Source organism: Barbus barbus (assembly GCF_936440315.1).
Source record: "Barbus barbus genome assembly, chromosome: 26".
In the NCBI taxonomy this organism is placed as follows: Eukaryota; Metazoa; Chordata; class Actinopteri; order Cypriniformes; family Cyprinidae; genus Barbus; species Barbus barbus.
This window is the reverse complement of record NC_136754.1, coordinates 17,825,944-17,849,016: the sequence shown is the minus strand read 5'-3', so window position 1 is coordinate 17,849,016 and position 23,073 is coordinate 17,825,944. Positions and strand designations below refer to the sequence as shown.

General features: G+C 38.8%; 2 protein-coding genes across 5 annotated transcripts in view; both read left to right on the top strand.

Annotated features, from left to right (window-relative positions):
- Nucleotides 1–1,639: 1,639 nt before the first annotated feature.
- Nucleotides 1,640–14,100, top strand: LOC306846312 (ras-related protein Rab-2A). 2 transcript variants are annotated; one of them, XM_079379597.1, is made up of 8 exons: nucleotides 1,640–1,961; nucleotides 5,546–5,617; nucleotides 5,984–6,051; nucleotides 9,102–9,184; nucleotides 9,346–9,438; nucleotides 10,242–10,353; nucleotides 11,230–11,298; nucleotides 12,637–14,100. In XM_079379597.1, the coding sequence occupies exons 1-8, from the start codon at nucleotides 1,916–1,918 to the stop codon at nucleotides 12,730–12,732; spliced, it is 639 nt and encodes a 212-aa protein (XP_079235723.1). In that variant the 5' UTR covers nucleotides 1,640–1,915; the 3' UTR covers nucleotides 12,733–14,100. The 2 variants fall into 2 exon arrangements, with proteins under 2 accessions (XP_079235723.1, XP_079235724.1); XM_079379598.1 differs by lacking the exon at nucleotides 1,640–1,961 and adding an exon at nucleotides 1,997–5,016.
- Nucleotides 14,101–14,939: 839 nt separating this feature from the next.
- The window catches only part of LOC306846311 (chromodomain-helicase-DNA-binding protein 7-like), a 54,931-nt gene continuing 46,797 nt past the window's right edge, over nucleotides 14,940–23,073 (top strand). For 2 of the 3 annotated variants that reach the window (XM_079379596.1, XM_079379594.1), the window contains exon 1: nucleotides 14,940–15,188. The gene's annotated coding sequence lies outside the window, so the exon portion shown is untranslated. Of the gene's footprint in view, nucleotides 15,262–23,073 lie in introns of all 3 variants that reach the window. The other variant, XM_079379595.1, reaches the window with a different exon arrangement.

The window sequence follows — 23,073 nt, the reverse complement described above, 5'->3', positions numbered from 1 at the left end:
GTATTGTTTTCTTTTAGTAATTGTTTTGTATTGTCTTATTTGAATTGTTTTTATTGTGCAGCACATTGGTCAACCCATGGTTGTGTTTAATAGTGCCATATAAATAAAATTTGACATTGACATTGACATTGGGGTTCTCTGGGCCAGAGCTCATCTCAGATCATCAAAAAGACAGTAGAAATGGGCCCAGACTTTTTTTTCATCATCCAGACTTTCACCAGCGACAGATGCAAAAACAATCATCTGTCATGGAATGGGGGTGCTTCAGTGCAAACAGCATGGGTGACTGGTAGATGTGTGAGGCATATATTGGGCTTGTACAGAGACATATTACTGCAATCAAGATGACATCTTTCATGGGAAGTCCATGGTTTTTATATCAAGACAATGCAATGTCTAATTCTGCATGTGTAGACAGTGTGGTTTTGTTGACACCTGTGGATGTTGACACAATGTGAAAACATTGGAAATCTTTTCTTTGTACTTTTGTCAATTATATAAATGTTAATGTGAATTAACAAATCACAGATTCTTGATTGTTATTGCATTTTACAAAATGTCTCAACTTTTGTGGAATTGGGGTTGCATTTTTTCATATTAGTCAACGTTACCATCAACTGTTTGGTTACCCACATTCTTTCAAATATCTTATTTTGTGTACAGCACAAATAAAAAAATCATACAGGTTTGGAACAACTTAAGGGTGAGTAAATGATGACAATTTTCATTTTTGGGTGAACCATCCCTTCAAAGTCATGATAAAACAAACAGAAAAAGATATTTTCCACTGTATCGTGATGCACATCTGAAAGTAACAGATTATTGAAAAAATGTATTGTGGGGACTTCTATGCATCAGTTGTTGATTGGATTTTGAGATGTGGGCATTGCAGATGTGGAGGCAGGTGAATAGAGGCTTTCGCACATTTTAATAAGTCCTAGAACTATTGGTGGAAATACCTGTTTTTTTGGTGTGTTCGCATCGCAGAAACTAGGAAAGGATTTAGTTCTAGGAACTCTGTTTGAGGGAACTAAATTAGCTCCTACTTCAGAGTAGGGTCTAAAACAGTTCTATAACAACTACTAATGACCTAAGTGTACGCTAGTTGGCCAAACGCATACAAAACACTGACAGTTTTAAAAAGCTCCACAAAAGTGAGGTTGTAGGGGTGGGTTTTAGTGGACTAAATGAAGAAGTCCTGTATATGTCACCTGAGAGAAGTCTGTCATTTTCACTGGAATTATTGTTGACTCACCATACTGGTTGGTCTCCAGTTCGAGCCAGAGGCCTTTTTGTGAGGAGTCTGCATGCTCTATGTGTGTCAGTGTGGGTTTCCTTCACAATCCAAACACACACATATTATGCAAAGATCTAGCCTATAACATGTAATTACAAAATAAATGCATTTTTTATTTCATGCTGACTTCAAGTTACTACTATTAATAAATTTGTTTTTTAAACGGGAGAATCCTTAACTTTGCTGTTTCAAAGTTGTGAGGGATCCTTATTCCATAATGGACCCTCAGGAGTTCGCTCACTTTCAACTTCTCACATCACTAAAGTCTTAAGTTTTGGAAGGATAACTTCTCTCTTGTAAAGTGTCTAGAGAACATGACGTCCCAGGACATACTGTCCCTCTGCCCTCTCGACGAACATTGACCTGACACACAGCGGTTCGGTGAGTGAACTTCCGGTGTGGAGTCCGCAGCCTCCTCTGATCTGCGTGCGTGGCGAAGGCGGGACGCGTGACGTAGGCCGGCTGGAGCTCGAGGTGTTTATTGTTCCTTCCCGTCGAGCAGAGAAAAGGGCTGGCTTAGCGGAGGCATATATCACACACACACTCTTTCCCTGCGGTTTTAGCTTCAAGGAGCCATTTTAGCAAGGCCAAGACAGGTTGATACAGGACCGGTTGGCCATGGCGTACGCGTATCTCTTCAAATACATCATAATCGGAGACACGGGTAAGTTAAGCAGCGACGGCGAGCCTCTTATTTCCGCAGTGCTGGACTCAATGACGTGGTTCAAGCAGAGGCGCGAGGGGTGGGAGGACCGACAGCCCGTTTTTCTCTGCCTTTCTCTCCGTCTGCTTCATTAGCTCTTATCCTTACTATTATCGCATACGTAAAGTCGATTCCTACTCGTGTGCTTCGTGTCACGACAGCGGTGTGCCGTTATAAGGCTGTCACGGTCTTTTGTTTTCGGCTGGGTGGGGGGAGCTAGCAGGCATGCTAACCGCTGCTTCACATCAGCTATCTGCCTCAATAACAACAACAGCATCTCCGCTTTCTATTAGCATGCATGACATGTAGAGCGAAAAAACAACATGCTGTGTACGTGTCAGTGCATCTAGTCCAGAGTTCTCTTTCCTTACATAAATCTTTTCTTTTTTTTTTTAGCCCAACTAACTTAAAGGCCACAGCAGCCTGGCTAATGTTAGTTAGCCAACATAGCTAGCAGCTATTTGCTGTTTTTCTGAAAATAGCGTTGGCTCATCAGAGGATAAACATGTTTAATAAGCAAGGACTATAAAATATATCCCTTTGTTTTATGACTGAAGTCTCACGTTGATCAGTCAGGATCATAAAATTTGTGTTTTGATGCTGGTAACCCCGTATAATTGTGGCCTGCTAGTGTTCTCACCAGATTTGTCACAGTAGGCCTTTCCCCAAGAGATACGGCAACAGCAGAAAGATGTGTTTCTGCCTTCAAAAGTGTTAATCTGGCGTTCAGTTCCGCACAGTTTTCTTTACAGTATTCATATTTTTCTAGATAACATAAACGCATTAATATAATGCTAATGATGTTGAATGCCATCCAACATTGTCCATATGATTTTGCATACAGTTCATTCCAGGTTACATCTTGGTTTTGCTTGTATGTTTTCAGGCCCACTTTATATTAAGTGTCTTTAACTACTACATACTAACGTTAAAACAATGCATTTAATGTGCACAGACATGTTTTTATGTTGTACTTGTATTTAAAAAAAAACAACATTCACGATTAATTACATCTATGAGTAATTCTTGAAGTTACATTTGTAATTACACTGTTGACACTACCAGTACCTTTTAACACACCCTTAAACCTACATATAACACAAAATCTCTTTCTCTCTGTGTATATATTGACTTAAGTAGCCTACATTTAATATAAAGTTGGACTGGGACCTTTTTTCCCCAAATAATGCATTTTTCCTCCCCTGCATATAATAATCTTATGCTCAGTGTTTTTCTATCTTTGTAAGGACTAGATTCAACTGTAGGACCAATGTTGTATTGACGACTTTGTTGCACTGAAGCCTACAGCATCAAAATCATCATAAGGAAGACTCTTTTGTTGGTGTACTTAAATGCATCTTGAAACTAGGGTCTTTTGTGTTGCAAATGTAACCTTTAACAAGCCTTTCATCGACAGAATAATAGGTAGGATTGCTTCGTTTACTGAGAACCCTCTTACCTGCCTCGTGTGGAGACGTACTGTAGTGGTGGTGCTCAACATTTTTTGCAAAACTGAACCACTTTTTATATCCTTTTCTTTACAGCTAAACGGTGTCTGTCAGTCTGAGTATGCTCAAAATGTGACTGCTAACATAAATGAGTTAAGGAATAGTTCACCCAGAAATTAAAATTATTTACTCGCCCTCATGGCATTTCAAACCTCTATGACTTTCTTCTGTGGAACATAAAAGAAGATATTTAGAAAATAGTTTTGGTGATCATTGACTTCTATCGTATGGACTAGAAACACAAGACATTTCTCAAAATAACATCTTTTATGTTCCACAGAAGATTGTCAGTTTTACAGATTTGGAGTGACATGAAGGTGAGTAAATTTATGGCAAAATTGTAGCGCTTGGGTGAGTATCCATCTAATCTTGACAACTAGGGCTTAGTACAGGTTGTGCCATAACATCTGATGATCAGTATGTTATGAAGCCACTGCATATCAACATTTTACCTAACTTGACACTTCTAGAGTGATTTTCTTCCTTTTGTATCAGGCCTTGAACTGTGATCAAGTCAAAATCAACCATCATAAACTCTTCAATCCCTAATGCATTTCGCAAAACGCTGAACAACAGTAAAATTGGGTTTGTGATCATTTTTTAGGCAGTTGTGGTTGTAAAAGTGATGTGTAAACAGGCTTGTGCCTTTGCATGTTGCTCAACCCAAGTCAGATGATGCTCTTCTGCAACTTGAGCTGGTCAACAACAAGGCATCATGAGATTGCATCTAGCCTGGTCTGTGTTCATGCTTAAGGTTTAAGTTTGCAGTGTTAAAACTGGCACCCGGTGAGATTGGATTTCTAGGACAAACTACATTTATATTTGTATTGATCCGTTCAGCTGACAATTACCTAAAACTGAGAATAAATATGTGATTGGTTTCACATCTATAAGTAGTGCTACTGTACAGTTAACTTGAGCTACAGTACGTCTGTTTATGTGCTGAACCGCAGAGAATGTTTTTTTTTTTTTCTTAAAGTGGTGCATGCATAAATGCAAACTAGACTAGTTTTAACAAATTAAACCAAAAGCATCTCATCCCTATTAGTTTGATTTCAGTTGCTTGCCATGACCATATTGGCATAGATATAATACTAGATTGAAGCGACAACATCCAGCTGTTACCAGATAATTTATATTTTGTCAGTTATTCTTAAGAGACAACACACAATAGTTACAATAGTTTTTCCATGATAGTTACTATATTGTTCTGTAGGTTGAGTGTAGTGTTTGTTGTAGGTGAGTCTGCACATTGTAATTTCATCATTGTTGTGTTGTCTCCATGCATCTCTCTTGTGAGCGCTCTTTGAATGCTGCTTGTTTACTTCGCAAGGGCTGTTGCTCATAGTAACGCCTCCTCCTAATGTCATAAGCATTTAACCTGTTTCCATATCATGACAGATCTTCTAATCTTATTTTGGGGGATGGGTTTATTTAGTTATGCTGGTAACGTAAAATGTCTTGAACTGAAGATTTTTCACTTTTATTTGATCACATTCAAGGAGCAGGTAATATTTTATTAATAAGATACAAGTATATAGTTTAAAGTACACAGAAAAAAAAAATTAAATGTGAGATTTTATTTAGTTTTGTGTTTGTTTGCTTTGTATTTGACTAACATTACTCACCGACAATTGAATATGGGAGACGTCTTTGTTTTTGCTATCAGTCCATCAGGTAATTGGTCGAAGATGCTGTATCAAACTCATCTGCCCTAATGTGTTTCACTTTAATTATTTGTCTGATATTGATCTCCGTGCATGAGTTATTTATTTTATTCTCATTTATTGTAGCAGTAATAATGATATGGTTTTACAATGGCTTTAATTAAACCTTTTGTGTTTATGCACGTTGTTGGGAAGTAAGATGAGAGTGGAAGGCCTATTCTACTCTCAAAACAGAAATAACCCTGTCACTTTTTAAAATTTTTCAATTATAGCTTGAACAAATGGTTTTGATGTAATGGGATCGAGCAGATGTATAGGCCTGAGGCTAATTGTGGCTATTCACGTGTGACCCTCTGTGTTTGCTTTGCAGGTGTGGGGAAGTCGTGCCTATTATTACAGTTTACAGATAAGCGCTTTCAGCCAGTCCATGATCTCACTATCGGTAAGGCACTTTTAACTCAACCACATATTCTCTCATTAATTAAAACAGCAGGAATGGGTCTCATTAGCACAGGAAGCAGACTGGTGCCAGTCTTATTGAAGTGTTTTTGTAAGGAACCTTCTGTAAGCACGTAATAGTGAAATTTGTGGTGTGGATAACAGGCTCTATCCACTCCATGGGTAAATAAATGTATTCAAATTTATTAAAGTTGGCATTTGATAACTGTATTGTCATGTTTTATATCTCTATGGCTTTTAAATGAAAGATCTTATCAGTAGTGTTGATACAAATCTGAGGTGATGTGTTCAGTCCCCTGTACTGTTGCATGAGTCACGAATCAAGCTCTGCCTTCTTTTGTCTCAACAGGTGTTGAATTTGGTGCGCGAATGATCACTATAGATGGCAAACAGATAAAACTTCAGATCTGGGATACGGTAAGATTAACACTGTCTGATTTTTCGTGCACCTTATTTGTGTAGAAAAAGATTTTACGTTTTTTGTTCTGCTGTTTTGATCTTTGTGTGGTTATTGAGGTTGGTCAGCCCTTAGTAAATTATGTGAGTGTTACTATGGCTGATATATGAAACTGACACAGTAGGTTTCACAGTAGATTTGGCCTTGCAAAAATGCTAATGCAGTAATATGCCTGAGGCTGCTCATGACAGTTCAGTTCTGCTGCCAGGTCGCTTTGAGCCTGTCACATGATATTGAACCTAAATGTCATGTGACTAATGACTCTAGAGACACAGGAAAAGATGCAATTTCTGTCAGGACCACTGTTGTCAAAGATGATTGACAATTAGCATAGTTTGGATTGGCGGTACGGTTCTGTTCTGGGCAAGAACGTCCTGCGCATCCATGCAGCCTAGCATGAATAAGAGCAGGGAGAGCAGCCATAATCCCCCCCTAGGGAAACAGAACCAACATAAATGTATTGCAGATATCATTAATGTTCAATAATTTAATGTACACATTTTAGAAATTAGCCTGATTCAAAAGAGAATCAGAAGGCCAAATTCTGACTGGATGAGAGGAGGAGTTGGGGATGGAGGAGGGTCATTAGCTATTGAGCAACACGAAAGCTGCTGATAATAGTGAAGGACCTTATATAGGAAAGTTAAGATTGGTGTTGTATCCCTATAGGTAGATGTGAATTAGCTGAGAGTCAGCTGATGCAAGCTTGACTAACGTGACCAGCCAGAGCTAACGCTATGCTTGATGACAATGCTGATTGGCACCAAAACAAAGTCCCATGCAGTTTACTAGTAACTATCATGAGGCAGCGGGCAAAAAGAAAATTACTAATTTCAACTTTCTAGCAGCCCTCCCAAAATGATCAACTAAGTAAATGTTACTTGCAAATGGATTTTTTTCTTCAGAATCCACAGATTTTTTTGGGCTGTTAGTGGTGAAAGATCCTCTCTGCAGTCAAATGGTGTAGTAACAAATTTAACCAGCAGGGGTAAACCTGCATCCCTTGCTTCATCCACATGCTCTCTTTCTAAAGCCCTGCCCTCCAAAAACATGTCAACAAACCTAAAATTATTCTAATTGGTTCATTTTCATGCTGTGTGCTGCTCACCTGGCCATTTTTTTGATTGGCAGCACCTGTGGCTGTCACAAGAACAGGTTTGATTTCTTAAGGCACCTCTTTCACTCATCTGTCTGGTAGTATGCTAATTTATGTTAGTGCTGCTAGCGTAAACTTTTCACTACTTTTATCTACCAGCAATACAGCTAGAAATATAGACTTAGGGGATCTCCTTTTCAGGAAAGTAGTTACACTCTTTTGAAGTGTTTAAATGATCTCTTTAGTGTTTAATCATGACTTTGTATATGTGCAGTACCATTCAAAAAAATGTTCCCCAAGTCTGAGTAAAAAAGGAAATATTGTAAAATATTGTTGTAATTTAAAATAGCGGTTCTCTGTGTGAATACATTTCAAAGCAGCCAAGTTGATTTTTCAGCATCATTATTCCAGTCTTCAGTGCACATGATCTTCAGAAATCATTCTAATATGCTGCTTAAGAAACTGTCAGAAACCATGATGCATGTTTTCAGGATTTTTTGATTGATGGAGTGCGAAAGCATAGTATTTATTTGAAATGTTAATCTTTTGTAACAAAGTTCTTTTGTCACTTTTGATAAATTTAATAATTTCTTTAAAAAAATACCTTATTGACTAAGCTTTGAAAGGTCGTGTATGTTTTCTTAATTTTTTTTTCTGTGATTACAGCTGCAGCTCTTCACAGGGAAAGACCTATAATGAAATATTTCAGTGAATCATGAATGACTTCATTTCATGTCTTTTAAAATATGCCACTCTGAGAGTTTATTTGTATAAGCATTCCTTGTAATTGAATATGTTTGTTTAAATGACAGAGCGTAACACGTCTCAAATCGACATGGATCGGTGCTTTGCCAACATGTACAAATGTTTGTACAGTATAGCAGTCAATATTTTGGCACATTCAGGAGCAGACTTGTACAATCCTCCTTGTATAAGAAATGCCGTTATGAACAATGTTGATGAAAGATAATGTCCCAGCTACTCATAAACATTTTGGCCAGCAGAGGGAGACAACGTATCAATGATATTCATTCCATGATATTGTGGTCATAGCATCAATGTTTGTTTTATACATCGAAATCTCTTGTTTTTTCCTTTTGTACGCTTATATGCTCTTTTAAAAACAGTTCTTTATTTTTAATGACGTCTCTGCACAAGTTAAAAGAAGGCATGTTAAACATTAAATAAAATGTTTTCCTCATTATAGGCAGTTTGCGTGGGTGCGGCTATCTTATGAAAAATCCAGAGTCGGGATAATTAGGGGTAATCATGCAGTGGTTGTTCAGTGTGGTTTTGTTGCGATGATGTCATCTAGATGCTAGCGTGTCTTTAAATGCACCATAAATAATTTATTTCAAGGTTATTTCAACAAGCTGTGTGATAAAGCTAGAGAAGATGGGGGAGTGTTGGATGAAGTAACAGGAGAAATCTGCATGTCTGGCCTTCCTGTAACCTTTCACTCCAGCAGATGGCAGGCATAACGGTGTCATTCATCATTTATTCACAATGGGCTCCATTAACTCTAATGTTAACAGCTGCCCCGGGGAATGGGTTATTGAATTGAAATACGTGCTACTGGCTTATTTGCCTGCTGTCAAAGTGGCTGGGTTGACCAGAGGCCATCTTATGCTGTGACACGCTGATGAACGGTGTCCGTGCACTGGGGGCTGGCGGATTGGACAGGTGTCACGCTCTAGAGAAGCACTGTGGGATGAAGTGTCAGTGGTGAGGAGACACTTTGGACTTTTAAAGCTGGAGTTCCTAGGGCATCAGCAGCCTGGAAGGACTGTGGTGAAGATGGTTTACGCACAGAGTGGAGACGCAACATACCCAGTGGACATTGTTGGTACCTGATTGTTCCTCATAAACGGGCTTTTACTAGTGGTGTGATCCTTGTGTCTCTGTGTGTTTCAGGCCGGACAGGAGTCCTTCCGCTCAATCACCAGGTCCTACTACAGAGGTGCAGCTGGGGCTCTGCTAGTTTATGACATCACAAGGTGAGACCCAACTCGTATGGCTCTCATATTATTGTTCTGCTCTATTGCTTTATTATCTTGTCTACTCTTGATTCAGTACTTCACTTTAAAGGTTGCTCACTGCTAGTTCGTTATTGTTTTGTTTTTTTATTTAGTTGTGTGGATGTTTCTTATATTTGCAGAAGGGACACCTTTAACCACTTGACAACCTGGTTAGAAGATGCTCGTCAACATTCCAACTCTAACATGGTCATCATGCTCATCGGAAATAAAAGGTCTGTATACATTTTAATATTTATATTGTTAATATTGTTATCGGTACTTATAGTCTATGTGTTTATTAATTGATCTAGTACATATTGAAATAAATGGCCTATTTGATTTTTTGACAAGTTTATTTACAGGAAATGACATTAAAAAAAAATGACAGAACAGCATTTCTAAAATGACTTGTGGATCTAAACTCTGGCGTCTAATGCACCAGTTTTAACACATTTACTCTGTTTAGGTTTTCCATTTTCAAAATAATATCCATTGGCATGGCTTTTTGAGCAGGCATGATTATTGACTAATGCTCAATCTCAAATATTAATTTAGCCAAATATCAGCAGATTAATTTGCTTGGATGATATACTGGAAACTAATATGTAGGAAATGCTACACTACTATTTAAACATACGATGTCTGTGTATGTATGTATTTATTTTTTGAAAGAAATTAATACTTTTAATCAAGGGCGAGTTAAATTGATCTAAAGTGGCAGTAGGGGCATTTTATAGTAAATTTATAATCAATTTCAAATAAATGCATCTCTTTCTTGAAGACCAAATCAGCATATTAGAATGATTTGTGAGGTATCACGTGACACTGAAGACTGGAGTAATAGCGGCTGAAAATTCAGCTTTGCCATGATTGCAAAAATTATATTTTAAAGTATTAAAATAATATTTCACAATAGTTTTTACTGTATTCCTAATCAAATAAATGCAGCCTTTGTGAAAGTAAGAGACTTTCAAAAACGGTAGTTTTTCAGTGCGGTGTAATCTGAATTCAAATCTGATTTGTTTTCTCATGGCAGTGATTTGGAGTCACGGAGAGAGGTGAAGAAAGAGGAAGGCGAGGCCTTTGCCAGAGAACATGGACTGATCTTCATGGAAACTTCTGCAAAGACTGCATCAAACGTAGAAGAGGTAAAACAGCACTTGTGTGGCTCAGAGGTCTTCAGTACTTGTGTCGTGATTTATGTTTGGCTTCTTGTGTGAAAACACATGCACATACATGCATATAGATAACACCCTAGGGACAAACAGAGTGGGGAGAAAAACATTCGGATCTCTGCGGTGGAAGCCAAGAAGCTAAAGCAGGGCTTAGAGCCGGCTTTAAAAGAATGGGGTGTTAAATTGTGGAAGTCCCTCCCCCATCCTCCCACTATAAGACGCCTCAATGATTAATTTGTCTCATTAGTGTCGTGTGAATTCTCCTGACCCTTCCCCCCACCCCTTTATGACGTTTCAATCTCCTATCTAAGGTTCATGCATATTCATAGATTCCCTGCCACACACTCATGCACGGATATGAGCGCGCACATCTGCGGCACTCGCTCAGCCATCTCTTTCTCTCTCTGTGGTAATTGGAGCCGCAGAGGACTGATGGCTCTGGAGAGCTGAGAGGCAGTTGCACCATAAAAGCAAAGCTGCTCTGTTAATTAGGCTGCAAAGTGCCAGTAGCCGGGCTTAACACTTTAAAGGTGAGCCGTGCACACGGCCATGTTTATTTTCTCTGGGTGACCAGTGTGTGCTCTGTTCCAATAATAGTAGACAACATCACTTTCAGCCAGATGGGGGCACCAGCCATCAACAGTAGAAACTCTGACTCTTTGAATATGTAAAGCTGATCTAATTTATTCATGAATTATATTGATTCCAGTATGCGGTATTGTTTTGTGTCCAATATTGGCTGTGTTTTGCATTGGTCTCATTGAGGTTCGGTTTGAGTTTATCAGCTTGAGCAGTTGAAGAATGACATTTTAATCACAAGGATAACATATGGCTCTTTTTGTGTTTCAGGCATTTATCAACACGGCCAAGGAAATTTATGAAAAGATCCAGGAGGGAGTCTTTGATATAAACAACGAGGTAACCCATACGACAAGGAAGCACATTCTTTGTTTGCTGTTACAAGTTGAAAATAATTGGGTCAAGAGGACTTCCTGTAGCTTTACACTGAAATCCATTATGTATAGTTTGGTGGGTAGATTCTGAAACTTTCAGCACAGACTTGCTAGTTTCCCTATTTAATATACAGAGACAACTACTAAAACGTAAACACTGGCTCTGCGACCAGTTTAACCAATGTTGTGAATTCTTAGGTTGGACTATACGATCATCCAAACTTTTTTTATTTTTATTTTAACTTATTCACAATTTAGGTAATTATACATGCAACTACTGCTGCTAATATGACAAACACTTCATTGTTATTTCGTAAAAAAAAATTGGTTTAATAAAATGGTAAAATCATATACTAGTCTCACATTGGATGGCTAATACCCTTTGCACTGTGGTGTTGTTTTCCCACAGTAGCCACATTTTTGTCCTCAAATATATGCAAATTCAGATGTAATGGCCAATGGAGCATAGCAGTTATTATTATACTGGTTTGCATGTGATTGTAACAGCCGCTAAAATGTTCAGAAATGTAATGGTAGTGAATACTTATACAATTATAAATGCATGTACAACTGAAGTGAGAGGAAGGAGCAGGATGATGACTTACCAGGAACGCAGATATACTCCAGGGAAAGCTCCACACAAGCCCTCCGGCCCTTCAGTTTTTCTCTCTATTGGCTGGTAGCCAACGTGTAAATTCCTCATGTTGTAAGTTACAGCCAGTTTGATGAAGGTGAGGCTACTGCAGCTATTTTACTGGAGTAGTAGGAAAAGGTTTTTTTTGTGTGTGTAAGTTTAGGCACAGAGTCCAAACCGCATCAGCTGATAGAGATCCTAGCCAGGAACCTCATGGCTCACATGTGAGCTCACCCCAGATCACTATAAATCAGATTTGGCACAATGTAGTTTCCTGAGAACGTTACAAAAGCACAGCCTCACTACGGCGTGTCGATTTTGAACGCGAGCCCGCTTAAGGGAAAAGTTGGCACAGAGATACCTTTGTGTGATGAATGAAAGTGCCACCAGCTTGGGTGTGTGTGTGTTTTTAAAGCTCTGGCAGGTTTCCCTGCGTCTCTGTGTTACCGCTGGAATAACACTCCAGAGGTTCTCCAGCCTCAGTGCTGACAAAAGCGGCCCACTAATTCAGGCCTACAGGGGCTGGTATTTTCTGCATAATACAGCGTTATGTGACAGTACTAAATCATAATCATTTCAAATGAGCTCTTTTAAATTTTGTGAGGTCTTGTCATCTAAAATGGAAATAAGGGTTTAAGTGTTTTACGTGTGTTTTATTTGTGTTTGCAGGCTAACGGCATCAAGATTGGACCCCAGCATGCTGCCACCAACTCCACAATGGGCGGCAGTCAGGGAGGACAGCAAGCCGGAGGGGGCTGTTGCTGAGCACTACCCTTTACCCTTCAGTCACCTCCACGTCCCCCTCCGCCCCTTACGTTTCTACTGGACTGGTCGGGCTCACTAACATTTTCTTAACCTCCCACAGCCCAGGCCCCGGATTCAAATCATATGTTAGATGGCTGTCCAAAACGATACAACAAAAAAAATATTTATAAAGTCCAGGTCCTCTTCAACCCTCCTGACAAACTCCTGAAGCCTGTTTGGGCTACAGCAGACATTATATGGTTACTAGTAAAGAAAAAGACAGGAGCTTTGGAGTTATTATGGTAAATATATTCATGTTTGTTTCTCAGCAAGTTGTTTTTTTTTTTTTTTTGCCCATTTGACTTCAAGCTGAACTGTATTAAACACTACAAAGTCATCTATAGTATTTTAATCAGTTTATGTGGGTGAATTCAATGAAAACTGTGGTGAACCCTGAAGTCTAAATAAAAGGAACGTAGAGCTGGTCTAAAAAGGAGCAGCTGTTATCAAAGTGAAGAAGTTAAAAGAAGAAGAGAAAAGCAGGACTGTTTTAAATCTGTATTTATCATTCACATTCTGTATATATAGTTATCATTTCTTGCTTTGGTGTACGTTGACCGAGCTAGAATTCTGTACTGAATTTGCTTAAATTCTATACTGTATGAATAGAGCTTGAAACTGCAGCAGTATTGCGATATTTCCTAAACCGCTTCCACACCATTTTAAGGTAATGTTTTACTTCATTTATTTTAGTTTGGTCCTGCCATCTGCCTTGACTCCTCGTATCCGTGCCCCCAATCCTCCTCACTGTATAGAAACTCTGGCTCTATATTCCTATTTTAATGCCAAATTTGTGTTTACCTGTGTTCTAAAATCATGGCTCCAGATATGGATCACATCTCCGGAACTAGATCTGCTGTTTGCCTTAAAAAGATTTTGGGACTTCAAAAAAATTCAAAATAACATATTCATGTTATGCAGGATCATTTCAGTAATTACGTGCAATTGCATATGATAACGCTAGACTCACTTATCCATTAGACAGACACTCACGCATACATGCCTATACCTATATATCCATACAAGTCGTCACGTATGCATGCATTTGTATGCATATAAATATATCTTTCTTTTTTTCCCCTCTCTTCAAAGTTCATTTTTTCCTATGCAGTCCGCTGTGTAAAGTCAGTGCAGATCCACATTAATTTAGGTGTCTGAGTGATTGTGTTTTCTCTTGGCACTATGTTGTTAATAGATATATGGTGAACATCTTGTCTGTTGTGAAAGGGGTGTGATAAAGCCAAACCTGGAGTAACTTTGTGACCCTCGACTTTATTTGCTGTGTTCTCAAATATCACGAAAAAATATAATAAAACCTTCTAAACTCAGTTTGCTTGTGTAGTTTTTATTTTATTTGTGCGACGGGGCAGTCTTTGTAGTGTTGCATACGACAAAAAAAAGTCCGATAATACATGCTGTTTTCTTACTATTAATGTTTATTTAGTAGTAGAAAATGAGTTGAAAAAAAATCATCTGATAATGCAACTTATAACCGCAACTTATAACAACTAAGCATTGTGTGTGTGATGGCGCCAGAGGTATGTTGCATATGTGTTTACGTGCGTATAGATCTGACGTAAAGATCGAGGGCAGGCCTGAACATCCGGGCTACTGTCGCCAACAGGAATTAGCTGGTTATCGAGACAGGTAAATTCCGCTTGTAAATGTATAGCTTGGTTGCGTTTAATTGTTCCAATAAATGTAAAGTTGCGAATGGAAAAGCAACCGCAGCACACTAATTGTCTTTAGTTCTTCTTTTAAAAATTATTCACAGAAGGGCAGTCAAAGCCATTTAAATACCATGTGCACACATTTGTTTACATATAAAACAGCTGTTCATTGCGATTACAACACGATTTTCTTAGTCAGCGCACAAAAATGTTTTAAAACTTAAAACACAAAATCCGATATCAAGGGTTTATAATGACAATTTATTAAAATAACTGTTAGATGAAACAAACGTTATGAAGTTTTAAAAGATCGAAATATTGAATGAAAAATGTTAAAGAATTTGTCCACGAAAGACTGCCTTAGCGAAACAATACGTTTCACAAAAATGTTTATGAAGACCTGGAAACTAAAATAAAAATAAAAGCACTTGCGTCATAGCCCGGCGAGGTCACTCACGCGCACGCATGTTTATCCAGCAAGTCATGCACGCGCCCCCTGTCTGTGGAAGGTGAGCGAGCGCGAGAGTCTAGAGGAGAGGACACGAGCCTGGATCGATCGGATTAAACTCGAATTGAGTGAAATTAGCACAAAGGAGAGAAGCAGAGTCGGCGAGGACGGGACGCTGAGACGCCGACTTCACCGAAAGAATTTGAATTTCGACAGTTATTCGCGTATTTAAACGGATTTTCGGGATATACGGAGAGGAGTTAATTGCGAAAACCCTAAACTGACCCGCGTTGAGTAGGGTAAGGAATCGCCTTTCTTTCTAACCATACAATACGAATCCACCAACTTTATCAGTCGAACACAAACTTATTAGTAAGTTTCAAACGTTTTTACAATTGTTATACAAATATACCCGTACTTTCATTGTGAGAAAAGTGTTTTTGAGTGTACATTTAACTTGTTTTCTACCACGGTGGTACCCGCGGTATAAACAGTGCTTTAAAACGGCGAAAAGTTGTTTTAGCCCACACCTTCACAGGGAAAACAGAAGCCGCACGCTAGTTTTTTCGTTTCTTTGTATTTTAACTTCTCGAAGAATCCCAAAGTAGCTCGAGCACATGCTAACATTAGCTCGTTTAGCTCACGCGCACTGCATTGTATAGAGCCGCACGGATCCCTATAGGAGTGGAAGCGAGAAATATGCTTGTTAAACTGCGTACAAGCAATTCATTTTCTTCAAGGTCTGAAACAGCGCTTGTATTCTTTATACCCCTCACTAATTGCTAAAACTCATTTTTTCAAAATCACATAAAGTGAGCGTTCGTTAGCAAGCTAACGTTAATTGTTGAGACACGAGGTGGTTTGACCGTAGAGGTGAGTCATTGGCCGAGCTGAATGAGGGAGATCCCCGACCCCTCTTATCAACAATTTCACTCAAAAATAGTTTTCAAGCGCAAGAAACTGGACGTGAGGATAGCACCAAAGTTATCGTGCTTGGGTTTTTTCGCTTGTGACACTGGATGAGACTCGAAATTGTGTGTGGAAACAGAAAAGCGAGTCGGAAAGTGCGCTCGTCCGAAGAACAATATAGAGACCGGGGAAGGTTGCTTGAGGCCAGATGGTCATTCCCTCGTTTTCTTGATTTGTTCGTTTATATGAGTTACCGCTCTTTTGTGTTTTACTACGAGCAATTCGCAGATGTGGCTTGTTTTCTGGGCTGGGGTAATGTTGTTTATCGCTTGGTCGACTGTGAGAAGTGCGCTGGAGAGGCAGAGGTAATTAGCTGCTTGGAAGTGGCCGATCTGCTTTAAGAGACGGACAGCGTCGACTTCATTGTCTCACAACAAGCTAACTAGCTAGCTGGACACAACTCATCTCACATTTCTTTTGTCCCCTTTGCCCCTCAACAGGTAGACGGGTTTTAAAGGGAGGGGGGATCTGACGACACTTTATTTGAGGGGAAGTGAAAAAATGCACCTGGTTTATTATTGGACGAGTTTCCGTGTTTTCAAAAGTTTTCTGTTTTGTTTATCTCGTGCTATGCGCGACGTCGAACAGGTTTTCGTATCTAACTTAATCTTTATATTAAAGCCTCACACGAAACTTGAAAAGCACCTGCTTCGTTTACAACATTATGAATCTAGGACGATAAAGCTAATTTATTCTGTAGCGTTTTTGATGCTCTTTTAACGCGCATCCCTATGTTGTCGTTTAAATTAACTTTTTATTTAAAATATTTAGTTTTTTAAAGTTATCTACAACAGTATTTCAACTACCAATCTAACAAAGACTCGTTTGAAGATGGTATCGTCGTTGTCTCGCTGCCTCTCAAGTCTTTAACCTAAGATGGCAGCTTTTAATGTGTGTCGGTCCACTCAGTGAGCAGATATGAAGCTGGTATGGCGGAGCAGATGTGAGACTGCTTTGTAGTCGCTTTAGGCTTTTCATCTCGCTTGCCTTTTCCTGTGGTTGCCGGGGCTTGTTCACTAGTTGCATCAAATTGAAAAGTCAAGTGCCGGTTCCTCTTTTGTCCTCAGAAAAGTTTGAATCCAACATGTTATGATCCAGTACACATTTCGTATCTAGTGCAAAGTCGCTTACAACGCATAACTTCGCCCTTATCAAAATACTGGAGTGATTTCAGAGAAAACATTATTTGCGTGAGTTACATAAGCTTCTGAATGGCGGTTCACGTTCAGAGAAATTCTAATCGATTTAGTGTATTTAACTTTTTATTGAACTAACGGGATAGCAACTTAGTTCTCATGACCAATTTTTAGCACTTTAAACGAATGATAAGGGATGTATTCATCTCGTTTTGTTGATGGCTTTGCCAAATTGAACTTTTTGTATTAATTTTATGCTTTAATTAGATGTAAAATATTGTAGTTCTGCGACAGCGGGTGTAACCAATGATGGCATATTTTGTTGAATGTAGTTTATAATCATTTTCAATAATCAAGTTCATTGCCTAAGATTCACAAACTCTTATAAATGATAAATAGTGTTGTTTTGGTAGTGGAATTCTTTACCTTGGCCTTTTAGACACGTTATCACTGCAGCTTTAAACCAATTGAAATATCTGTGGATTCACATGGCTTGAATGAAACTTTGAAAAAAGTCTCCTGTGGGCTATAATGATGCAATGAACAGTTAAATTGATCCCATAGTTGTACGTAGCACAAAAATTAGTATAGATAATTAATTGTTTAAATTTGTGCAATCGTCCTGGTGCTAACCAGCCAATGACTGGCTGTGACAAATCTGGAGGACTGCATTAGATGTGGGTCAGGCACTCCTTGCATTGACATATGTGCACACAAACACTGGTATTGGACGGAGCTTTCAAGGCTGGTATTTCAGTTATCTGACAACATGCTTTCAATCTACGCCAGGAACAGCACCTCTGTGTGCAGGCCCTTTCCCTCCAACCCCTCCTCTCTAGCCGTGGGTTAGCAGGAGGGCTGCAGTGGCCTGTTGTGGTGCAAAACAAGCAGGCTTTTTTTCCCCTTCTCGCTGACCATCCCCCTCTTCCCTGCCACACAGAAGATGGAGGAACAGTTTCAGATGAATAGCTTGGAATGGATGAGTCTTCTAATATTCAAATGAGAGCTGCTGGACTTTAATGGCTGAAGCTGTTTCTCAATGAGTTTAGATGCATTTAAGTTTTCTAAATTTAGGGACTTGCTGCACATGATTCTCCAAGAGAATACCTAATTTTTTCCATAGTTTTTATAAACTTTTTTTTTTTTATGGGCAGCAAACAAAGTGGTGGAAATTATATAAAAGATAATCATAAATCTACGCTCTACCATCTGAGCTTCTCTGTCAGTATTTTATCAGACTTTTCAAAATATCTGTAGATGCTTTCATAATCGCATCCGTTGTTAATATTGGCATGCATGCAATTCATGCGCGTTTTTGTGCCATTTCCCCTTTTTTTTTTTTTTTCACTCGTATAACATTTCTTTTTCCACTCGTATAACAACTTGATGCTTAAAGCCACATTCTCTGAATCCTCAGACTTTTTGGTAGTGGATTTAATGTAGTAATTCCCTTCAGGTCACTTCTATGTCCCATGTGGTTACAGGCAGTCATCAGAGCAGTCATCATCTAGAAGGCTATTGCAATAGTATATTTCAGTCTGTTTCCCCAATGTCAAATGAACACTTTCAAGTATACAAAGTTAAAAAAAAATTTTTTTAAAAGATGTCTTATACTCACAAGATTGCATTTATTTGATAAATACAGTATTTTTTATATATATTATGAAATTTTGTTACAATTTTAAATTAACTTTATTCTCATATATTTCACAATATAATTTATTCCTGTCAAGGCAAAGCTTAATTTTCAGTGATCATTACTCCAATCTAGACATGATCCTTCTAACATGTTGATTTGGTACATATTTTTTTCAGGTTTCTTTGAATAGAAAGTTTAAAAGAACATTTAAGCATTTATTTGAAGTTGTAATCTTTTGTAACATAAATATAAATGTCTTTCAAACTGTCAGTTTGATCATTTAATGCAAACTTGTTGAATAAAAGTGTTCAATTCAACGTATCGCCTTCAGGAAATGGATCTAGTTAAGCTTCCTCGGTATTATGCCTGTGTCATAGTTGTGATGATTGTGCTTTAAAGCCTTTACGGTCTTCTGCTAGAGGTGAAGCTTCTTGCCCCAGCTGACACTCCTGCAGGTCCTCAGCTAGTACGCAGACAAGTGCCGGAGGCAGACTGGGTGACAGCAGGTCTGGAAGTGAAGGTCAAAGTTATGTCTTCCCCTTTTTTTTTTTTCTTCTTTTTTTTTCAAATCCGCCTTTTCTGAGTGTCTGCGACTTTTAGCGCACGCAAGCTCTTTTTTTCATCCGTGCCACTGAAATACTGCAGCCTAACCAGTCCTTCTAACGGGAACCGCTTAAATTTGGGGTGAAATGAGTATTGCGTTAGGTCATAACATGCATGGAGAATGCACAGCTCTCCCTGAGCACCAGTTTTTAACCACGTATGGGTGAGCTTGCATGACACAGCAGGAAAGAAAAAGACTCATCAGTTTAATTACAGCAGCATTGTGTAAAAGCACCAGTTCACGCAAATGGAACAGCTCTATGGCCCTAACCCCCGCTCGCTCTCCAGCAACCCACCCGTCGCATCCTGTGTCACCCTCATACTGTCTTTGTGCTCAGTTACTTGCCACAGATACACCCCCTTCAAACCCCCGCCCATGCATATAATGTGGAGGAGCACAGATATAAATTATGCCCAGCTGCAGTTAGAGCTTCTAGTGGGGGTTGTTGAAGAGGGGAATGGAATAAAAGGAATGCTGCTGGAGAGCATTTGTGCAAGGAGCTTGTTTTGAGTGCAGGCCCTCCTTTTTGCTATGATGCACACCTCGTGTACGTTAAGCTTAAGCCCAAGAGACTAACCACAGGCCTTTTAACAGGGTTTTAAAGCTCCCTGTGAAATTGGAAAATCGGGGAGGTAGGATTGGTTAATCAGTGACTTGCTTGCCGAGTGAATTAAAGAGACTGTCGGTGTTAATGACTGCAATCACACGCACTTGGTGGGCCTTTCCTCCCCCACTTTTTTTTTTTCTTTCCCTTTTAGTCTTTTTTTTTTCCTCTGCTAGTATCACCGTGCATTGCTCTTTTGGCAAGGCCACGTTGGTTGGGTTGGTTTGGTTTGGTTTCAAGAAAAAAAACAATGTGGGTTGGTGCTCTGACACAGATGGCTGAAAACCGGCTCAGACTGCTTTTATCGCTCTTGACAAAAGATTGTTGAATGATGAAAGAGTGTGAACTTATTCACCTTTATAAATGTGAGTTTGCATTTCAGAAATTTTTTTTCACCCTTTACAAGGTAGCATACTAACTTTTTTTGTTGCTTTCAGTTAACCAGATCTCCAATATGTGATTCTATATTGAGACTCTAGTGACCTTCAGTGTAACATTCTTGCTAGATGGAAAGGATGTCAGTGTGACCTATAATGTTCATCAAATATGTATTCATAGTATAAGATTTTATCAAACATTAATGCCTGTTTTGCTTGTCCCGTGAATACCACGTGCTCCTCTATATTTTGTATGAGGAGCGTCGACAATCTCCGTGAGCAACTCGTGTAGCCAATGTGACGTCAGATAATCAGTTAACAGTGTGACTGATTGGCTTTCTCACATATTGTGTAACTTAACTGTTATGAAACTGATTTTGAAAAAGATAGTGAGTTGCATGAATCCCTCCAATTCGCACATAGCCGGCAAGAGAATCTACGTCTAAACGATGCTAGTTTAGAAGTGTATTCATCTTGAGGGCATTTTGATCCTCAAGGAGACCTTTTTCCATGTTATTATGGTCTCAGTAATTACATTTGCATGCAAGTTTAAGTCAATTTTGTTTCTCAAAAAGTTAATGCTTGAGTCCATCTGAAAACAGTTCAGTTTTTGTGACTAACAAATCAAGATAATGTCATTGTAGCTTTTTGACTAAACTTTGTCTAGTATGCATGCACATTAGACTACAGTTAATTCTTCATTGTACGCTGGCTGCTTTGCTATATGCTTACTCAGAAACAGAGGTGTTAATATCCTTTGAATATATTTGAAGGTGGTGGATGAGGAGATTCCCCCTGACAATGTGGAGCACTTTAAGTGCTTAGAAAAAGCAGAAAAGCGCTATATAATTGTAATGAAGAATTATTATTATTATTATTATATTTGATTTTGTCCATATATACATAACACACAGGGCTCCAAACTGTGACTAAAATGGTCGCATTTGCGACCAAAAATATTAATTTGAGAGTGAAGTTTTTGCTGAGGTCGCCACTGGCGACTATATATAATTAGCATGAAAGGACTTTTTTCCCGATTGTTTTGCGCTCACATCTTTTGTTATGTTCACGTATTAAACATAAGATGATGCGCATCAAAGTTTTACTGGAAAAGAGTTTCAAACAGTCCTCGTCTCTGCCGCACACAGTCTGCTGAACGCAGTGAGAGAGACCTGAAAGGGCCTGTTTACACCTGGTCACTTCATGCATTTTCTCTGATCGGATATCTATATGATTTGTTAAAACGTTTCCCCATTTACACTTGGCCACATAAATGTGTCTTCGCAAAACGGATATAAATCCGTTCTTCAATTCCCGCTTCATATACAAATATAACTGAGTTCACGTCAATGAAAGCAATGGATAATTTTATTAATTATCAGCTAATTTCAATATCAGAGACCGCAACAAGAGAGCGCGCGGCATCAGCACAGGAAAGATAGGCTAGTCTCGCTACTTTTAATGAAGAAGATTGTGTGTTGAGCGTCTGCGACTTACTTTCAGGTTCATTCAGTTTGCGCGTCGCTTGCTGAAGAAATACTCCGTTACTCATCCGCGGTGATGCTTGTTGCATTGCGCTGTCATATCTGACTATAACATGCCATATAGCCTATAAAACGCTCTCACACGTCTATTATTTTAATATTATGGGAGGAGTAAAATTACCATATGTGGTTTCAACAACCAGATGCATTTACACTTGTCCGGTTTTGCCCAGACCACCTCCTGAAGTGGTTCGAGCGATTGGATTTATATCCGTCTCGAATGCGTTTCGGACAGCATTTAGTTGTCCACATGGTCTGTGTATGCGTCCGGATTGCGCGAGCGGAGAGTATCGCACTTAATGCTCAGGCGCGATCTCTTTAGCACCTCAGTTAAAGCAGCAAGTGAACCCATTATACATTTCGATTTACTACTATAGTATGAAATGAATATGATCAAAAGGTAGGCAATAAGAAAGCCTATAGTACAACTTACTGAAATGTTTTATGTAAAAGCTCATTCAGTGTTTCAAACTGAGGAAATGTATAAAGCTTGTAAACATTGCATTGTAATACATTTACCTCAGAATAACCACTCAGTGTCCATAAACTCATCAGTCAGCTAGAAAAATAACTATAAAGAGGAGCGTTTTGCTATATTTATGCGCTGTTGCATATTAATATTTTTACTTATTCTGTTGTACATGATTCAACTCCTCCTATAAAATTGCATTTTACTAATGAAGAAAAACAGACTGAATGTGTGAAAGACATGACAACATTTATAGGTTGCACTGCACTCAGTTGCCAAGTGATGCTTATGGTCCAGGATATTGGTACAGATTCTGTGTAACGAACAATTCTTTGTGACTGTATATTTCAAGTTGTAAAAGACATTTAATTCACACTTTAAGTGAACCTTAGTCCCCCAGTCGACCTGATCATCTACAAGATGGATTAAAATGCAGATAAAGCCTAGAAAAGATAAGACATAAACACATGACAAAATGATTGAAATGTTAAAATAGGGGGGAAAAATAAAATTATAATAATAAAATAAACCACTTTTATTCTGTGGCACCTAAAAAAATAATTTGGCGCCTAAGTTTTTCTTTTATAGGAGCCAATGGCTCCTTACTCGATTTTTTTTGTCTGGAGCCCTGACACAAAAAGAGTAGATAAACTCTAGCTTAAGCAAAAAGCTGCCGTACTTTGTAATGGCTAATGTAAACATGCTTATTGTCATAGAAATGTACTGAGAAGTCTGAAATGACCAGCAGATCACATGATCCGCACGGTGGCTCTTGAGAATACTCCAGCATGAGTTATTCTCAATGAAGGTTATGCAGCACAGTTGGCGCACAGTAAACCACA